The sequence below is a fragment of the Sebastes fasciatus genome, chromosome 8, assembly GCF_043250625.1.
Source record: "Sebastes fasciatus isolate fSebFas1 chromosome 8, fSebFas1.pri, whole genome shotgun sequence".
NCBI classification, from domain to species: domain Eukaryota; kingdom Metazoa; phylum Chordata; class Actinopteri; order Perciformes; family Sebastidae; genus Sebastes; species Sebastes fasciatus.
This window is the reverse complement of record NC_133802.1, coordinates 20,880,009-20,900,374: the sequence shown is the minus strand read 5'-3', so window position 1 is coordinate 20,900,374 and position 20,366 is coordinate 20,880,009. Positions and strand designations below refer to the sequence as shown.

The following is a 20,366-nucleotide window of genomic DNA, read 5'->3' as shown; positions in this document are numbered from 1 at the left end:
CTTTGGACACCTCACTATTTAACTTGGAAGGGACCTGTGTTTCACTGTTTACTGATAAGTTGTCCAATGTGCCATTTGGAATAAGTCTGGATTTCTTCTGTGGTCTCATCTGCTGAGCTTCAGGTGCAGAAAAACAAGAATTAATACCTAAATTACTAGTCTACTTCATTGATATGATCAGAAATGATCATAATTCAGACGTCTCGTTGATCACAGAAGCCGTTGTCTGGGACATGACAACACGTCGCACACACATTTTGACAGATTTAGTGTGTGGTTACTGAGTAAATAAAGAGGGGCTGTCAGCAGGTGTCACCCCACAGTGAAAATCCCAGTTTGGCTCAACACTCAGCCAGTGGCACCTGCTTGGCTTAGCGGTTTGAGTGTGAGGATGTACATGTGTAAGCATCACAGTGTGTGTGCACGTACAGACAGTATTGTGTGTGCAGAATGTAAAGACGGGCTCATTGTTCACCTCTCAGAGGTCGTGTTTGCTTTCATACATAGATGCCATAGTGGAGCTTGGCCAAACATGGTTGGCTCCGACCTGAACTGTCTACCAACCCTGTGTCTTGTTTGGAAAAGGTCAATCTGATACAGTCGGGGAGAAAAACACAAAACTGACAGTGGATCACAAATCTGTGATAATGTCTCCGACTAGAATCTATCACACTCGTATGAAACTTATTGTGTTTCTATCTTTTGCCTCCTGTCCCGTCTCTCGTGTCTCTGCTTTCCACCTCATGTTAGCAGACAGTTATGAAAGAGTGAGGAGACGAGGAGGAGCAGGGCGGGTCTGTGTATAGTTCGTGGTGCCATGAGCGAGCCTTTATTAACAACGTGAGAGTTTATTTTTTGACCTCTCCGCCTCCTAGATATTCCTTCCCGTCCTCCTGCTCTTTCAATTCAGCATTCACTTTTGGGTTGGGGGCATGTGCAATATGGTTAGTACAGCTTTTACTGTAATTATAGTGGTGTATCCTCTTGTGTAAACTCTCACGTCGACTGCTGCTCACGTAGTTTCTTCCATTTGGCATCACCAGTGCAGACAATAATTCTGTGGATTTGCTTCATCCTCGCTTCAGCACCGGAAATCTAAAAGTTTTGGACTTCTAACTACAACTGAAACAGCTTTCATTGAGTAAATATTTAACAATGCAGATGCCAAGGACATGGATCACGCTCATATGTCTCTGTGGCACAGTTTTATCAGGACAAAGCCTAAACTCTTTGCACGACATGGAAACCTCTTCTGAGACACCTGAATTAGAAACAGCAGCCGTTCGTCCACCAGGAATCGACACAGGAGTGAGCGTGTTGGATATATACGCATCAAGTGTGACCCTCCCTGCTGGTGAGATGAGTTTTTATCTTTCAAATGCTGCCTGTTTCTGTCTGCATAATCTTGGCCAATATATGTGTTAATAGCTGAAATTGCTTTACGTTATTTAGCGTACACAGCAGTGATTTTTTTTTTTTTAAAGTCTTTAATTTTCTTTTTCTGCTTTGCTTTATGATTGGCGAAGAAGAGAGTGAGGATGAGCTTCTCCAAATGGAGGCAGAGGAGGAGAGGAAGCATCAAGGAGTTGATTTCCGGAAGCTGGAGACTGGTAGAGGAAGGAGAGATGCCTGGGGGAAGAGGAAACACGCAGCTACAGTGGAGGCCAATGCCTATAGAATAGTATGACTCTTGTTCTACCATGTGAACACAGAAATGCATATTTATAAATATATATCTTAAAAAAAAAAAATTTGCACATTTGATCTTCCATCTAGGCAGTTTTTAAACGTATTTTCACTCATGTCATACGTTGATTTGCTCCTTTGTTGAATCATGTCAGTGACTTTCTGCTGCTTATTGCAGGCAGGGTTGGGACGACCCCTGACGGGCTGGAGGAAGCGAGGAAGAGGAGAGGAGGAGACCAGCGCTCTCATGGCTGCTCTTAAGGAGCTTCATGCTGATAAGCGGCGGCTGATGGATCAAGGGAAAGCACAAGAGGAGGAAGAAGATGATGACGATGATGATGATGACGATGATGATGATGATGATGATGATGATGATGACGATGATGATGATGATGAAGAAGAAGAAGAAGAGGAAGAAGAGGAGGAAGAGGTGTGTACAAATAAGGCTGTTGCTTTGCTTTAGTTCATTGAATCATTCATGAAACAATTTTCTGTAATGCAATTTCTCTTTTAATCTTCTGTGTCAGGAAGAGGAGGAGGAGGAGGAGGAGGAGGAGGAGGAGGAAGAGGAAGAGGAAGAGGAAGAGGAAGAGGAAGAGGAAGAGGAAGAAGAAGAAGAAGAGGCAACTGAGGCCCCCAGCAATCAAACAGAAACCTACTCCAGCTCTACAGAGTCTCCTCATCTCAGCGAGTGTCAGACTGCTGACAGAGAGATCAGCTGCAGGGGCGTCGGCATGACTCACCTGCCAATCATCCACAACCTGCTGGCCACAAATCTGGACATGGCAGGTGTGTGTATGTGTGTGTATGTATGTTGTGGTGGTAGATGCATCATACAAAATGAGGCATGTTTGTGCTTGGTGGGATGGTACAGAATAGAAGTGGATTCTATAAAAAGTAATACAGCCGTGATATTGATTAGATATGAACTGGTTTATTAGTAGATCAGCTTATTTATTAAGGTTTCCAGTAGCTCTGATTCCCACTTTGATGCCACTGGCCATGTATTTAAATTTGTTTCCACTTTGATGTCTCAACAGTAGTACTTAGTATTTGGCAAGAAAAGTATAGTTCAAGAACTGAAAACTAAAATAACAAAGTTCATTGACATATTATTTACATCAAAACAAAAGTTCCAGCACAGATATATGTCAACATGACATGACCACATACTCATGTGAAATGGCTGTACAAGCCATATTGTATACTTCCACCACATGTACTTCATCATATGTCATACCATGTGATTTATCTTTAAAGAGAACAACATCCGAAGCATCGCTCCACAAGTTTTCTCTGGTGTGCCAAACCTGGACACGCTGGACCTGAGCAAAAACAAACTGGACGACGAGTCGTTCAGCCAAAACCCCCTGTCTGTGAGTAACACCTCTTCTTCACTGTCAGTCTAAACGGTCTCAGTCTAATACTCATCTGCAAGTACATCACACCCATAAATGTGCACTCTTTATGTTTAATTGAGGGTTACTTGTTCTTGCTTCAAAGCAATGTTACATAATGTATGTGCCGTGTGATACAAATGCAAAAGGGAACATAGTGTCACATTGATGGGATGCATCCAAAACTCGATCCATTCAATCTTAACTGCAGAGCTTCTACAGTCTCAAACCTGAAGTACCAGTCCAGCCTGCTCTACCTACGCACAAGGGAGTGTTACAACTGTAGCTTTTTTTGTTTTAAATAAATACTAAGTGTCATCACGTCTCCAAAAGAGAAAAAAACAAATAGGAGAGGCAGAGCCTAAAGGAAAACAAACAACAATTTGCAAATTAGGTTACTAAATTCAGTTGTTTTTTTGTGCTACATATTTGAACTATAAACTTAAAGGTGCAGTGTGTAGGATTTGGCGGCATCTAGTGTTGTGGTTGCAAATTGCAACCAACTGAGTACCAGCCGCCGAGTGCAAAACTGTGGTAACGCCGTTCGCCTCGCTCAGAGGCCATCCTTACCATAATACAACACTACTTTAGGAGCAACGGAAGTCAGACGACGGCTGGCGTTAGCACGGTTTCGTACTCTGCTGCTCACGTTACCACAGTATCACATGTCGGAGAACTACGGTGGCCTTCCAAAAACGTGAAAGGCTCTCTCGAGAACCAGTGTTTGGTTTGTCCGTTCTGGGCTACTGTAGAAACCCTTACAGCTAAAATATGATGTTTGAGAGATAAAAGCTGAATTCTATTTTGAGTATTTAACTGAGTGTTAAATATCCACTGGAGGTTAGAGTGATGATGTCAATCCGCAACACAGATAGAAAGCAAAAAACAGACACTATTCAAATAAAGCCACTGCAATAAAGCTCACTGCCTGCAGGTGGTGCAAATGTTATGACTGCAGCAGATATAACTTCTTCCAACACTGTCATGTCTACACCTGCAGGTTTAAACTGCAGCTACTATTATTTTATTTTCCTATAGGTGGTGTAGGTAAGCATGTGTAGAATGAGTCTAATATTGACCATAAACTGTATAGATATTGACCTAAAAAAGCTCCCTCTTGTGGAGAATCTGCAGCCTGCTACATGTGAATGAGTGAGTTTGTGAGTTACAAGCCAGTTTTATAAGTCACTTCGCATCTAATTAAAATGAAAAGCAGTCTGTATCCTGTATCATTACGGTAATAAAAGAGCACTGGAAATTGCATTAACTAATCCGTTCTAAGAATAACCTCTGGTCTAACCTCTAAATGACCACAGGCCAAACTCAGATCCTGACCACGCCGAGGCAGCCCGCCACGCTCTGACCAATCATTAGGCGCCGCCATCAGCGTCCTCTCACAGTATTGGCTGGACAGACCTGTTGGAAAACAGCTGCAGCCAATGATGTGGAGAATAAAACCAAATTATTTTTGGAGGAATTTTTTTCTCTTCTTCATTTTGTGCTCACTTCCCGGTAATGACAGAGGACTGATGGACTGGCTCGAGGGATCCTGCAAAAGATTCAGTCCACTGCTTTTAGTTGACACACACCAACCACACCGGAGCCACACAGAGTGGCTTTACTAAAAATACAACATGATAGATGACATGGCAGAGATGCACAGATTTGGTGTATTTCTGTGAACTCTGTGATTGTGTCCTTCTCGGCAAGTCGGGATGGAAAATTATGGATTACGGAGTATCCAGTTTCTCTGTTTTATCTTTCTGACTCCTCCTTTTTGCTGCGTGTCATGTAGAACTTGACCTTTCTGAAGAAGCTGAACCTCGACAGCAACCAGCTTACCAGGGTCCCAGCGCTGCCGCCATCTCTGGAGGAGCTCAAGATGAACGACAACAAGCTCAGTGCACTCGGCCCTCTTTGTTTCAAAGGTGGGATTTGTGTCTGTGTACATGGCAGAGAAAGATCTTGTATGAAAATAATATAATTTAGTATCCCTCCTCTAGGTTTGATGAACCTGTTGACTTTGGAGCTGGAGGAGAACACCCTCCACGAGGGCAGCGTGTCACCACTGGCCTTCAGACCTCTAGAGAGACTTCTGGACCTCAAGTTGGACAACAACCGCTTCCGTTCCCTCCCTCTGGGCCTTCCTCCCTCTCTTCAGGTGCACAGGTGTCACTTTACTGAATCCTAGAGGGAAAATCTTCCTCTTTAAAGGTCCAGTGTGTAGGATCTGGCGGTATCTAGTAGTGTTTTGAGTTGACTTGAGTTGGAGCAAGTGGGAAGTGAGTGGTGAAGCAAGGAAGAGAGAGCGGCGGCGACGGGAGCGAGTAATGTTATCGACTTCGGCCTAAGCAGGGAAAGTTAACAGTGTTTGGTTTGTCCCTTCTGGGCTACTGTAGAAACGTGGTGGTGCAACATGGCGGACTCCGTGGAGAGGGAAACCGCTCCCTATGTAGATATAAATGTATGTGTGTCTCTTCTCTTTGTGTAGGAGCTGGAGATGAATGAAAATCTGATTGAGGAGGTGACAGAGGAGGCGCTGAGGGGCTGTGTCCATTTGAGAGTGCTGGACCTGAGTCACAACCTGCTGCATGAGCAAAGCATCGCTAACCACGCATGGACCCGTCTCAGGTACGTCCATCCAACCGTCCATTCATCCATCCATCCATCCATCCATCCATCCATCCATCCATCCATCCATCCATCCATCCATCCATCCATCCATCCATCCTTCCATCAGATCCTGAAGGGCAGGTTCGCACGTTGCATTGCAGCCTCTGCCATCAGTGTATGAATGTGTGTGTGAGTGGGTGAATGCTGACTGAATGCGCTTTGAAAGGTCAGAAGACTGGAAAGGCGCTATATAAATGCAAGTCCATTTACCATTTCACCAAAAATAATAATGTTCTACAGTTCCTCAACCAGCCACAAGAGGGTAGACTGGTGTTGTTTGGGATTCTGAACACTTTTGTTATAATTTTTTACATTTAAGCACTTATCAGTTGATGGTTGTAGTACTTAAATATTTGAACATTTCCATCAAAAGATGATAAATCCTCTGACAGATCAGATTACTATTTCTATCATTAATATCAGCAGACGAGGCTGGCGGCTCTGTTTCGCGCACAGAAATGAACATAAACACACTCACACACACAAATCCGGATCAGTACTTTTGATTTCAGTTCTTTGGCTGACGCTCTGACTGATTCACAGGAATATTTTCTTTCTCTCTCACACCCACACACACCCACACACGCAGACACACGCATACCACACATGCACACATATCACAGAAGTTATGACAGCTGACCTTGTGTACTTAGATGAGCAGGCGTGTGAGGGAGAGCTTGAGGGCAACAGTGTGCCTGTATGTGTCTGTTTGTGTACGCATGTCTCACTGTGTGTTTATGGTGGCGGTGGTGTGTGTGTGTGTGTGTGTGTGAGTCTGTTGTTTAAATATAGTGGATTCCAGTGGGTTTTTTTCTTTGCTCCCTGGGATCCTTGTGAACCACAGTGGGAGCTTCAGGGAGGGGAGAAAAAAGTACTGAAGAAAGACAAGAAAGTACAACTGGAGAATCGTTGGATTTTACTGTTTGACTAAATGATTGTGTGAACGAGGAACTAGAAATAGGAAATTGGTGAAATATATTCAGGGGAAGTTTGACTGAAGAAATGATGAGGTCTTGTAATCAAACATTGAAACAGTAAAACACATGTCCACAGAGAGATTCTGTGAAGAAAGAAAGAATCTGAGTGGAGACACTTATAGGCAGCACTCCGAGCCTTCGCTTGACTTCTGACTCGAACGTATTTGACATCTGACACTTGACCTCATTAGTGGCGAGAGCAGCGTTCTTCCCATCGGCACTGCAGGCTTATCAGCTGGTCCTCCATTTCAAAAATGTTTCCTTCAGCACCGCATAGACAAGAGAGTGGGGACATATTCAACATGAACTCCACTAACAAAGCAGGAGCTGATTCCTTAAAGGGCAAAGGTCATTAGCGAGACCATAGTGGCATTAAACGAGACTCCTCCCTGTTGTTGGATTATATGTTACTCTGCTGACATTTAATAATTAAATCCACACTGAAGTACTTGTGGATAAATGTCTTCATCGTGTAGCTCTGCAGAGGTGTGTGGAGAAATATACAGAGAGGGACTGAAACAGAGCTTAATGATAAAATAAACTGCCGTGTGCTGGTTCTGGTTAGTGGAGTGCCTCTGTTTCATGTCATGGAGTCAGTCGGTGTTATTGCTGCCTCCTGCTGGGGTTCATCGACTGGAGGTACGAGTGGAGGTTACATGGAGCTGGGGAGTTCAGTTTGTACCTGGGATCTGTTTCACATTTTCTGTTTCTCAGCAAACTTATCCCAGATCTGTCTTTAGTTTGAGTTCCCCTGGGTGTGTTTACAATTGCTGCCAATGTGTGACCATCCTGTAAGCATACGCACATGCTTAACAACCGGTGGTGGAATTAATTATACTTCAGCGATGTACTTCAGTATAGTTTTTAGGTTCTTGTACTTGACTTGAGTATTACCAAATATGGTACTTTTAGGGTTTCTTTCACTATACTTTTTTGTTTATTTAAAGGAACAGTACGTAACATTTGGGGGATCTATTAGCAGAAATGGAATATAATATTCATTACTATGTTTTCATTAGTGTATAATTAACTGAAACTAAGAATCGTAAGGTTTTTTTGTTAGCTTAGAATGAGCCCTTCATATCTGCATAGGGAGTGTGTCCTCTTCACGGAGTCCACCATGTTGCTCCGCTATGTTTCTACAGTAGCCCAGAACAGACAAACCAAACACTGGCTCTAGAGAGAGACTTTAGCGTTTTTACGTTAACCTAAAGGCCACCGTAGTTCTCCGACATGCTTGTGAAACTGCGGTAATGTGAGCCGCAGAGTGCAAAACCGGGGTATCGCCAGACGCTGCCTGACTTCCGTTACTCCTAAAGTAGTGTTATCATTGTAAGGATGGTGAACGGCGTTACCACGGTTTTGCAACTCACATTACCGCAGTCTTGGAAAGGAAGAGTGAGTGGAGGGGTACTCCGTTGGTTGCAATCTGGAGCCACACCACTAGATGTCGCCAAATCCTTCACACTGTACCTTCAATTATTGTACTTTTTACTCCACCTCAGATTTAGTTACTAGTTACTTTGTTTTTACACACATAGTAAGATATGTAATGGATTATATATATAAACAGTAAAAATGCTATTTACACATCAAAGCATCAGTAAAAATGATTAAATAATATAATATATCATAATATAACTCCCACAGGTGACATTTTCTGCATCATGAGCACTTTTGATACTTAAAGTACATTTTGCTGATAACACTTCTGTACTTGCAGATGCGTCTCCTCAGGGGCACAATCAGCAGCTTTCATCTTTAAACACACTGATGCAAATCTAAAACACACGCACACACACAAACACACGCACACACACACACACACACACACACACACACACACACACACACACACACACACACACACACACACACACACACACACACACACACACACACACACACACACACACAAACACACACATACACACGCACACACACACACACTCACACACACACATCTTCTCCTGGCTCTTTATGAACCTGTCAGCTCAAATAAGGGTCTGAAATGCCTCGATATCCGCTCGCCCTCCTGTCGATCAAAACACACCAGTGATCACGTCGCTGCAGCCAGCTGACAGACCTGACTCCAACTCTGCATGTTCACTGACAGAACCATAGCATGTTTTACATTACTTCCACTGATTAAAGCTGCATAAACATCACTCATTCATATATATATATATATTTCATGGGTAATATGTTTTCAATTGCAGTTTTTTATTCATGCCGTCAAACATTTTTATTGGGAAAATTATGGTAATGTGGACCTTCTGCTTCAACTATGTAACACAACATGATGTTCTACAGCTTAGCATAATAGACTTATAAATGTGTCATCAGCTTAAAAATGATCTAATAAAACTACTCTGGCAGTGTTAAATACCGAGACAGAAGCGGTGACTTATTTCATCTTAGTTTGTGTCGAAACAGATGGCTGATGGAATGATTTTTTTTTGTCCATTTGGTTTTCATTAGTTGTGTCACTTTGATGGAGAGGGGTTGTCGTTGGAGAGGACCTCTGCGTAAATTTACCCCCACTGCGGGCTCAGACCGACTGCATGTAGACACAGGTTCGCTGATAAGACGTGTGTGTGTGTGTAGTTTTGTTTTGAGCCTGACAGGACTTGTAACGAAAGCTCTTTTAGCTTCGGACCAGCAAAATTGGTTTTGTAACAAGCTTACATAAATGGTAAAGCAAGCAGCACACAAACACACACCAACTACGCTGAAGCATCAGTGAAAACCTCTGACTTTAATTTAAGTCATCTTTGATTTTCATTTAAGGGTTTCCTTTTTGGTTACAAACACATACGAATACTCACAATGGATAGACACTATATATTATGTACCACTGCAGTAAACTATTAATGTCATATTGTGTCCTCAAAGGTCCGGTGTGTAGGATCTGGTGGTATCTAGCAGTGAGGTGAGGAGATTGCAACCAACTGAAAGCTCTCCCGTGTGCCAAGCGTGTTGGAGAACTACGGTGGCCGACGCGAAAACGCGAACGGCCTTCTCTAGAGCCAGTTATTGTAAGAGTAGCGTAGCTCATTTGGAGCAGAGCCTGTGTGTGTGTGCACCATGGAAGTGAGTGGTGAAGCAAGAGAGAGAGAGACCGGCGGCAACGGGAGCGAGTAACGTTATCAACTACAGCCCATGCAGGAAAAGTTAACAGTGGTTTGTCCCTTCTGGGCTACTGTTGAAACATGGCTTTGCAACATGGCGGACTCCGTGGAGAGGGAACCCGCTCCTTATGTAGATATAAACAGCTCGTTCTAAGGTAGCGAAAACACAACGATTCTTATTATCAGGGGATTTTAAAGTAAAGAAAATGTACTTATTAATATTATATTCCATTTCTGCCAATAGATCCCCCTAAATGTTACACACTGTTCCTTTAAATTAAACCAAATGTGCTTCAGTTTGTTTTCGACAGATGTGACAAATGGCCCAAAATACTCCCAGATATCAATTTACCGGTATGTTCATAATTCAGTGCACACAGAAGCCTCCACCATAATGTAGCTGAAGACAAGTCCGCTATCATCCATCCATCATTTCAGTCTTGTTCTATCTAGCCTACTTGGCACCGCCACTCTGCCTGGCAATACTTACCTATCCTGGTTTGGTTACCAAAGTACATAAACCAGCTTGTGTTAGTGCTGGCAGATGGAACTGTGTGTATATGTAAGTAATGTACTTGTACTTCTGTATCCCTCGGTGTGCTGGTTCCCATTAGAACCCAACAACCTGAGGATGAGCAGACCACAAGCTTCTGGCCAAAAAACATGGACACACACATTTGTGCACACAAACACATTTGTGTTTTGCGTAATTGCTGTTTGCCTCTCTATAAATGTTTTAGAAATGAAGTAATTAATTAATCCAGGAAAGAGAGTGCATGTTGCGTGCCTATTGGTTTGAATATGTACGGTATCTATCTGTGAATTAGCATTTACATGTTCTTGGCACATCTCTGTGTCTGTGAGCGTGTTTATTTGCTTTTGTGTGCATTAGTGTTTCTTCATCACATCGTGTTGCACGCACACGGGTATGTGTGTGTGTGTGTGTGTGTGTAGGTGCCAGTGGGTGGAGGACTCTGAGAAGAGAGGACTGTGTGTCTCTCTGCTCATTAATACCATGTGGAGCACTAAGCAGCGGTGGACTGCTGCTGAGCTTCTTGGCAAAGATTTAGAATACAAATCAGCAGCCCACAACTGGTCTGAACTGGTACTGAGGAGCTGATAGAGCGATATATATACATATTTCACGGTTTAAAATTCAAGCAGAAACCACATTTTCAAAAAAATCAATAACTGCCACAATATGTAAATGTTAAAGGTGCAGTGTGTAGGATTTGGCGGCATTTAGCAGTGAGGTTGTAAATTGCAACCAACTAAAACATCTCCCGTGTGCCAAGAATGTAGGAGAAATATGGTGGCCAATGCGAAAACTGACCTTTCCAGAGCCATTCGTGTTTGTTTTGTCCGTTCTGGGCTACTGTAGAAACATGGCAGCCAGCTCTGGGAAGAGGACCGGCTCCCTATGTAGATGTAAATGGCTCATTATAAGGTAATGAAAACACAACGATTCTTATTTTCAGGTGATTATACACTATAGAAAACATTGGCTCGTACGTTTTTGTGTTTTGAGTTAAATCTGTCATCGTGCTCCCTCCCCTGTCTTAACTTTGTTTTCAGTAAAACATTTATGGTTGTATTAATGTGATGTTTTATTACACTACAGGCATGTAACCTATCTCAGGTTTCATGAAGTCTATAGTGGACCTTATTTGACCAAACAGAGGGAGGAGGGCCTCATGCTAGCTATGACCTTTCCTGTGATTCTGACAAATGATCAGAAGTTGCTCAACGTAGCAGCATTTTGATTGATTTAGTGATTTTAACCCCCTCTCGTTGACACACATCATCTATCTCGTGGAAATACAAACCCCACAAAAACACCGGTGATTAATGTAACCCCGGAGTCGTAAAGTTCAAGGGAGGCGAGTTAATGCAGAGGTCTTACTGTAAGTCACCTTTACGAGGAGCAGAACTGCTGAGGCACCGACTATCAGTCAGACGGATGCCGGTCCGAGCGTCTCCTGCATCCACTCTCTTTCTCCTCATTGGTCCCCATTTCACTCCACTGTGTGGTCATTGGCTGGCCACCTGAGGGTGTTCTGAACCCATTGGCTGTTCAGTATGGTCTATGAATGGCGGAAGAACAGGAAATGAGGTTCCTCTCCTGCGGTGAGCTGCGCTGTAAACTCACAACAGCTGTGTTGGATCTTCCAAGAAAAACACTGAACCCCTGTAATGCATCTTCACCTCAGACCCCTGAATTCTGGTCTTCTCTTTCCCGCAAACTAAACATTTTCATACCCCTTATCCTTCACTCAGCCACAAATTCACCCTCAAACTGCCACGCTTTCTTACATTGCACCCTCCAGGCCCTATTATTTACCCCCCTGCTGCTCCCCATGATTCCCCCACAGCCTCCCACTCTGCACTCCAGACTCCCCAGCAGCGCTTTGCAGGAGTCAGAAACTATAAAACATGAAGTCTGCAGTTAAATGCCTTGGAATAAGAGTGGAAGTGGGCTTCCAGTATTATATCTAATCTAGAGCCCTGTAAAACATGCTGACATGCTGATGTTAAGCAGGTGTACTGTTCACCATGATCACCATCTTACTTTAGTGTGTCGGCATGTTAAAGGGATAGTTCGGGTGTTTTGAAGTGGGGTTGTATGAGGTACATATCCATAGTCAGTGTATTACTTACAGTAGATGAAGGTCGACAGGCCCCAAGCGTCAACAAACAGATAGGAGCCCCGGCACCGGAGCAAAGCAATACAGTGCTGTGGACGGGGACGGCAGAAAAGTGTATTTTAGCCACCTAAAAGAAAGGCTCACCTAAAAAGAATTATATCAATTTAAGTGTACGCTATATTTAGAATATTTTCCAAAGGCGAACTGAACTGAAAGTGAAACGTATCTATACTGAGCCTGCTGGCTTTGGAGAGAGGATAAATAAGTTTCACTTTCAGTTCAGTTCCCCGTCGGTGAGAGCGGTGAAAATATATAGGTTACTCTTTAACTAATATTGTTTTTTTTAGGTGGGCCTTTCTTTTAGGTGGCTAAAATGTGTTTTTCTGCCGGCCCCGTCCACAGCACTAATATTGCTTTGCTCCGGTGTTGGTACTCCTGTCTGCCTTTCCAAACTGGGGCGTGCCGACCGCCATCTAGGTAATACACTGACTATGGATAAGTACCTCATACCACCCCACTTCAAAACACAGGAAAAGTGAAAACATTGATCTGATTGGTGCTAGAAGAAAAGTCAGGGGATCACCAGAGTCAGTAGGATGTATCCTCTGTGGGCCACGAACGTCTGTCAAAAATGTCATCACATTCCATCTTATAGTTGTTGAAATACCTCAGTTTGGACCAAAGTGGTGGACAGACAGACTGACATTGCTGTCCATACAGTCATGCAGCTTGCATGGCTAAAAATATCTATAAGTAGAATTTCCATTTGAAGGTTTCCTTGCACATATCTGACTGAGATTGTGTTTCTTCTCAGGTCCATGGAGGCCTTGGACCTGTCTTACAACCAGTTCACCTCTGTCCCAATGAATCTGCCTCGTCGTCTCCATAAACTGACCCTCCAGCACAACAACATCAGTCACATCGCCGCCTTCACGTTCCGTCACATGCGGTCCAGCCTACAGTCCCTCCGACTATCACACAATGCCTTGAGCAATGAGGGCATGGAGCGAGTCTCTTTTGTGGGAACGTACCGCTCACTGGGTGAGCTCCTGTTGGACAACAATCGCCTGGGGGAGGTCCCTCGCTGCGTTCGACAGTTTAAGAACCTGCAGGTGCTGAGGCTGGACAACAACCAGATCAGGTAGAGTCACACTCTCCATACATTCTTAAGAGTTTAATGTGATTTTCATAATGCAGGGATGAGCTAAATGCTTGCTTGCTTGTTACCCAATCCTGTCTTAATACCATTGGCTCTGCTAGTGCAGCTCCCTTTGGAAATGACTCTAAGGAGCTTGGCAAAAAAGTAAAGAAGGATATCATGGGACATTCAGTGTCTTTTGCAAACACATTTATTCAAACTGACATTTCAACAACAGTTCACATCATCTAACTGAAATGGAAGGAGTCTTTGTCTGTATGTCTGTATGTCTGTATGTCTGTATGTCTGTATGTATGTATGTCTGTCTCTATGTATGTATGTATGCACGCTGTTCTCCTACACCGTTCGTATCTATACCTATGGAAAATAATGCACTGTAATTCGTATATATATATCCCACGAAATCAATGCATATGTGTTCCACGTTATTTTTGTACCTGATTTACGTCACTTCCCATGTTATTTTAACCCAAACCACGATCTTTTCCTAAACCTAACATAGTCGTTTTTGTTACGTAACTTCCATAATTAAGTTACGTCACTTCCAGAGTTATTATATATTATTATTATACATTATTATTATACATTATTATTTATAAACCACAATATTTTTGTTCTCTTCCTAACTAAGTAGTTTTGTTGCTTAAACCTTAAACATGTTTCCTGTGAAGATGGAAGTTTATTTTTAAAAGAATGTATATATGTAAAGATCATAAATTGTCACGCCCATCACATGTTGCTGGACATTCGTAGAAAAACGCACACAAAAAATGAGGAATTACGTTTTGTAAGATATCATACAAACTGTTGTATGAGGATACATTGATGTATGTATGTCCTTAAATTTTCTCGACAAACGTTCATCCAATCGACTTCACACTTGGTGGGTGTATTGCTGAGGACCCAAGGAAGTGCAGTTTCGAGTGCGACCTCCTGAGATCTACAGGACTTATTTATTTGTAGTGCATTGTGTACTTACTGTGTATAGTGTAGTGAGAGGGGACCCCTATTAACTGTTACACCGCCGAAGCACTTGTACAGCTCACACTTCTTTGTGCATTTGGGGGGAAACTAACAAATCAGCAGTTGTGGAAGGAAAGTGCCGACTTCAGATGTCTACATTAAAGTGTACGTATGTTGTGGTTACAGGCTGGTGAGGCAGTGGGGAGTGTGCCACCCTCGTAACTCCGGCTCCACCTTGACTTCGATCCATTTGGAAAATAATCTGCTGGAGGTGGAGAGGATTCCCCCGGACGCCTTCTCCTGTCTCGCTGATGCCCAGGGACTGGTCCTCTATCCACAACGGGGGCACTCACATGACCAGTAGACCACACAGTGGGATGAACTTACTTGGACAGACAATATACGTGTCATCGAGACATACAGCTACTCAATACTTTTTTTTTCTGAAGGCAGGGTTTACATAAAGAATAGCGTTATCATGTAGTTTGCTTAGTCAGTGGGTGCTATCATGTTATCATCCCTAAACCCATCTTTTTCTTTCACATCTCACCTTTAATTAGGGAAATGACTGTAATGTTTTTGTAGGTATTAAAAGCAAATGTGTAATTTACACAGTAATGGAAATAATCATTATGTAAGTGTGAAAGGTTAAAACATTGCAGTGGAATCCAGTTCTGCTCAAAACGTGGTTTTACTGTCTTTTCATTCAAGTATAAAGTATTTAAGTGATACTTTTGAGACTGAAATGGATTAACCTATGTCTCTAGTCTAAGTCTGGGGCTTTGCAGGAGGAGCCTGTAGTTTTGGAATAAAGCAGTGGTGTTTGGATGTAAGAGGGATTGGCCTACTGGGGGGTCATGAAGCAGTCAGATCTCGGGACTGCAGCATGGGGGTCCCTAAGAGAAAATGAAAATGTCTGGTGACACAGCGTGAACCGAAGGGGCCCATTAGAAAGGAAAATATAAACATCACGCAGGTTCCCTATCACCAGATGACTTCCAACATAAACATCCACCACCAGCCGCTCAGCAAAAATACATAGAGTGACTCTGACAGCGAGGGGGGCGCCTCGGTCGGGGCCTCCGAACATGTAGCGATGACGTAAGTCACTGTAGGATTGTGTACAGTAATTGGGGTGCAAGTATGTGTGCGTGAGAGGAGCGGGGCTGCCCGTTATTTGGGTCAGCAGGAGGAAAGACATAAGGTGAGGAACATGTTAGTGGAACTAAGGGGCAAACAGCAAGCTGACTTTTAGGATACAATACAGCAATTGTTCTCCGAAAGCCGCTAAGCTCCGTGAAAGATGAGAAGAGCAGCAGTTCATGTCTAGTTGAATCCAGTAAGATGTGGCTAGGAGAGCAAAAGGAAGACAGTCTTTGACTGTTTGGGAACTAAAGCCACTGTAGCTCTGTTGTCCTGTCAATTTTGTTGACAAAGTGACTTCCCAGATCGCAATGTTCTCTCTTTCTCTTTCTGCGTATCTATCGCCACAACTGTATCTCACTTTCCATCTTCTGCAGTTTGTCCCTCGTCTTCCTGCTCAGTTAGGTACAAAATAACTAACAATGCACCATTCTTCTGCCTCAACATGTCTATGATCTCGGCTCCTTAAGCTCTGGGATGTGTGTGTGTGTGTGTGTGATGTGAATGAGAGCCTTGCCCATAACATTTCTGTGTCAGATACCTTTAACGCAGTCTTGATGAGAACTTAAAGCTGCAGTGGGTAGAAATGGAGCAAATATGATTACAAAAAGTTATTTATTTATAAAATAAATACGGTCACTATATCCTGACAGTAGTGCATGAGACAGGTAATCTGAAAAAAATCATGTACCTCTGTGTCCTCCGGTGCTCCTAATGGCATCTGCAAGATTTCACAGACCGGAGGAAAGCAACCAATCAGAGCCGAGCTGGAGTCTTGCCGTCTATGAGCAGCTGTCAATCACTGGCGAACTCTGATCAAACGGTCAAACTAGGCAGCAGTGATCAAATATGAATCAATATTCTGTTAATGTAATGCCTATTTCTCACCTCAAATGTTTTCAGAAACATCTTGTATTGTACTGTTTAGCTGTAAAATGAGAATGTTTGTGACCCGGCAGCCACGTTGAGATAAGCTGAGGAAATATCAAGCACCGCCCATCAGCCGGAGCTCAGCGAATAGAACGCTCAATAGGAACGCTCTCTCTCTGAAATGACCTAGATTTTTAAAGCTTGAAAACAGAGCCACGAGGAGGTGCAGAAGTCTAGTTTTCACACTTAAATTACAATATGATGAAAGGTTATTATGGAATTTTTGCCCAATGATGCCAAAAATATACTACCTACCCCGATTTTAAGTATAGTTCAAGTATAATCCCAAGTATACTTTATGTAATAAGTATACTAATATCAATGTACTAGTAGTATATTTGTAAGTGTACTACTTCAATACTTCTTGGACTAGATTGGCCCACTTTTTAGTTTATAAAAGTATACTTTTAAATATACTTTAAATGTAAGAGTAGTAAACTTTGAGTACACAAAGTTGTATTTTGTACTGCAACTATAATATGAACTATACTACAAGGGAACTTATACGTATACTGTTAGTTTACTAGTTATATGCTTGTAGCCCACTTTTTAGATTATGAAAATACACTTTATAGTATACTCTCAGTAAATTACTACTTTAGTAGTTTTTACTGCAAGTATACTTGTAAGTTTTCTTTAAGTGAACTAATAGTACTTAGCCAAATATACTTTTCTGCAAACTTTTCAGTATAAGCCAATTACACTTAGACTTTTCTGTATACTTGTAAGTATAAGCCAAGTATACTTAAGTATAATTTTGTTAAATATATCTCTGATAAGTACATAAAAAGTAAACTGAAAGCATACTCTTTTATTTGAAGTTTAAAAGAAGTATACTAATAGCACACTTGAATAAACTTCTTTTTTTGTAAGGGTGATCTCGGCCCCTTGAGCTGTGGGTTGTGATGTGTGACTTGAAATAGAGCCTTGCCCGTAACATTTCTGAGTCAGATACCCTTAACACAGTCTTGGAATGTAACTGAGCCAAGTTTTCTCTGGAACAACAAATTCCTTTTAATCCTCTCATCCTGTATCATTACAGAAATCTCAGTTCAAGTGAACATGACGTGTAGACGCCTCGATTCACGTACTTGCAGTCTAACTCGCACCAAAAAAACAACAAACTAAATATTTTATGAGGGCTGATGGAAGTGCAGCAGTCTCTTTAATTTGTTAATCCACCCGTGCAAAGACGCGTACACTTTACAGTATGTCACTTAGAGTGATGGATATAATTAAAATGATCAAATGTTGATTGGTGCTCTGTGCACTTGCTGCGTTGACTAGCTCGCTCCAGGTATTAGTTTTCAACAGAGAGCAGCAGCTGTAAATGAAGAACAGAAGGTCCCCTGCAGACGCTAGAGTTACAAACACCCTCAGAGGGAGGGAGAAAGTTAAAAAGAGAGAGAATGAAGCTGGGTTATTGAGAGCCAAACAGCTGACAAAGTTAACAAGGTTATGAGAGCACAGTACGCGTGGTTTAAATGTGTAATGTGAAAACACACACATTTATATTTTTCACTCTCAGCCTGGGCGTGTAATCACATGTTAGATTTCTTTCTCAGTCTTGTGCATGTGGTGCAGTCTCTCCATTCTCCATAATTGTACAGTCATTTTGCAAACAGCACATTACTGTCTAAGAAACTACACATTCGCATTTATACTGCAGTTCCTGCACATATATAGGCGGAGCTGCATCAGTTCCCCTTTTTGCAGTTTCTCCCTCCTTTGTAGTTTTGCACAGATGGGACACTCACAGCTTTGATCTTAAATCCTTAAACCTCTTGTACCCCCCGGGTATTTTCAAATTTGACAGGCTCGCCACTTTGCTCATCCATCATACTGCGTGTGACATGACTAAACTGTTAAACCGACGTCCCATCACACCCAACAGATGTTGCGCAACCCGTGGAGCTGAGGCCAGAGCCCGTTTGTTAAAGAAGCTGACCGCACAGAGCTGCGTGGTGCTTTTGTCTTCTCCCCTGCTCTGTCTGTTCTACCCGGCGACAGCAGCTTCCTGTGTTTGTTATTGGAGGAGCTGGAGGGGTGGGGGAGCTGGCTGATAAAATAAAAACCACCAGTACACACAGAGAAAAGCAGCAAAAGAATGTCTTTTCTTGACTCACCAACATCATCAGATAAAGTGAGGAAAGGAGAATGCTTGAGGGTGAAAGAGGGAGGAAAGTTTCTTTGCCCGAACATGAGACCGGACTTACAATGTGAAGGGTCAACTATTTGGGGTCAGCGAGAAAGTGCTTACAGCAGTAACCTCTCGGCCGTCAGCCCTGAGGATGAGCTCATCCTTGATAGCCAGCAACATTAATGACAACAAACTTTTATCGAGCTGAAATCCAAATGCAGAAACACACTTGACACTTTGCTCGATACTATTCTCTTCTCTCTTTTGCACACAAACACATCACTCTATGCCAGCATCTACCCAAGAGCTAACAAGTGGGTGTGCTACTAGAGACACGTTAGCTGAACACTCGTAGGACAAAAAGAGTTTAATTTGTATGCCAAGCCCTCGAGCTACAGACCAGCACCATAATCAAGTGAACCACAACGAGAGAGAGTGAGGGAGACGGGCAGACAGAGAAATGAAAAGTGAGAAATGGAGGGAAAGACTAAATCTACAGAATGAGGGAGAGAGGAAGCAGAGAGAGGAGGAATGTTATCTGCAAAGGCCTTTATCAAAACTCTGTCTCCTGCCAACACCCCTGCAGGGCATTGATCTGGCCTGCATGCCTTTTCTGCCACTGTGGACACTGAACTGAACTGAACTCTTTGAGAGAAAAAGACAAAAATACGAGCAGTCCCCTCTTGTATTGACATAGATGATGATGAAAATGCTTATGATTTGATGCTCAAAAGTCCTGAAGCAGCAGAGCTCACAGATAACGCGCCTGTGTGGCCGACTTGGTAGGCTACAGAGTCGGAAAAGTTCCCAGATGGTGTGGCTTGCCAAAGTCGCTGCCTCGCTCTGGGTGCTGGCAATATGCAGAGGAAATCAGAGAGAAAGAACACTTTATCCTGCCAAAACAAAATTTAATAGGAAACCCGTGAGAAGATGCAAAAAAAAACCATACATTTTATAATCACAGTTCTAGAAATACATTTTCTGCCTGATTTTTGGTGGAGCTCTGTGGTATCTGTCCTCCCACAGTGATCAGAGAGTCATGTGTTGCTTGGTGTTATGCAATTAAATCATTGGTTAAGAAAAAAAACTTAAGTACGACTCAGCAAACGTCATAAAAAATCCACCAATATAAGTCACAACACTTCCAGATAGATAGATAGATAGATAGATAGATAGATAGATAGATAGATAGATAGATAGATAACTGCATAGAGATTAGGGCTATCAATCGATTAAAATATCGAATCGCGATTAACTGCAAATTTGTCACATTTATCTGTTCAAATGTACCTTAAAGGGAGATTTGTCTTGTAATTAATACTCTTATCAACATGGGAGTGGGCTAATATGCTTACTTTATGCAAATGTATTTATATATTTATTATTGGAAATCAATTTACAACACAAAACAAAGACAAATATTGTCCAGAAACCCTCACAGGTACTGCCTTTAGCATAAAAAATATGCTCAAATCATAACATGGCAAACTGCAGCCCAACAGGCAAAACAGCTGTCAGTGTG

At 42.5% G+C, this 20,366-nt stretch overlaps 1 protein-coding gene across 1 annotated transcript; it reads left to right on the top strand.

The window, feature by feature from the left end:
- The first annotated feature begins 1,513 nt into the window (after nt 1-1,513).
- LOC141771975 (extracellular matrix protein 2) lies at nt 1,514-15,241 on the top strand. The gene is made up of 9 exons (XM_074642527.1): nt 1,514-1,681; nt 1,865-2,116; nt 2,235-2,475; nt 2,947-3,062; nt 4,879-5,011; nt 5,087-5,244; nt 5,575-5,714; nt 13,324-13,650; nt 14,818-15,241. Exons 1-9 carry the CDS (start codon nt 1,514-1,516, stop codon nt 14,993-14,995), a joined length of 1,713 nt encoding a protein of 570 aa, XP_074498628.1. The 3' UTR covers nt 14,996-15,241.
- The last annotated feature ends 5,125 nt before the right edge of the window (nt 15,242-20,366 follow it).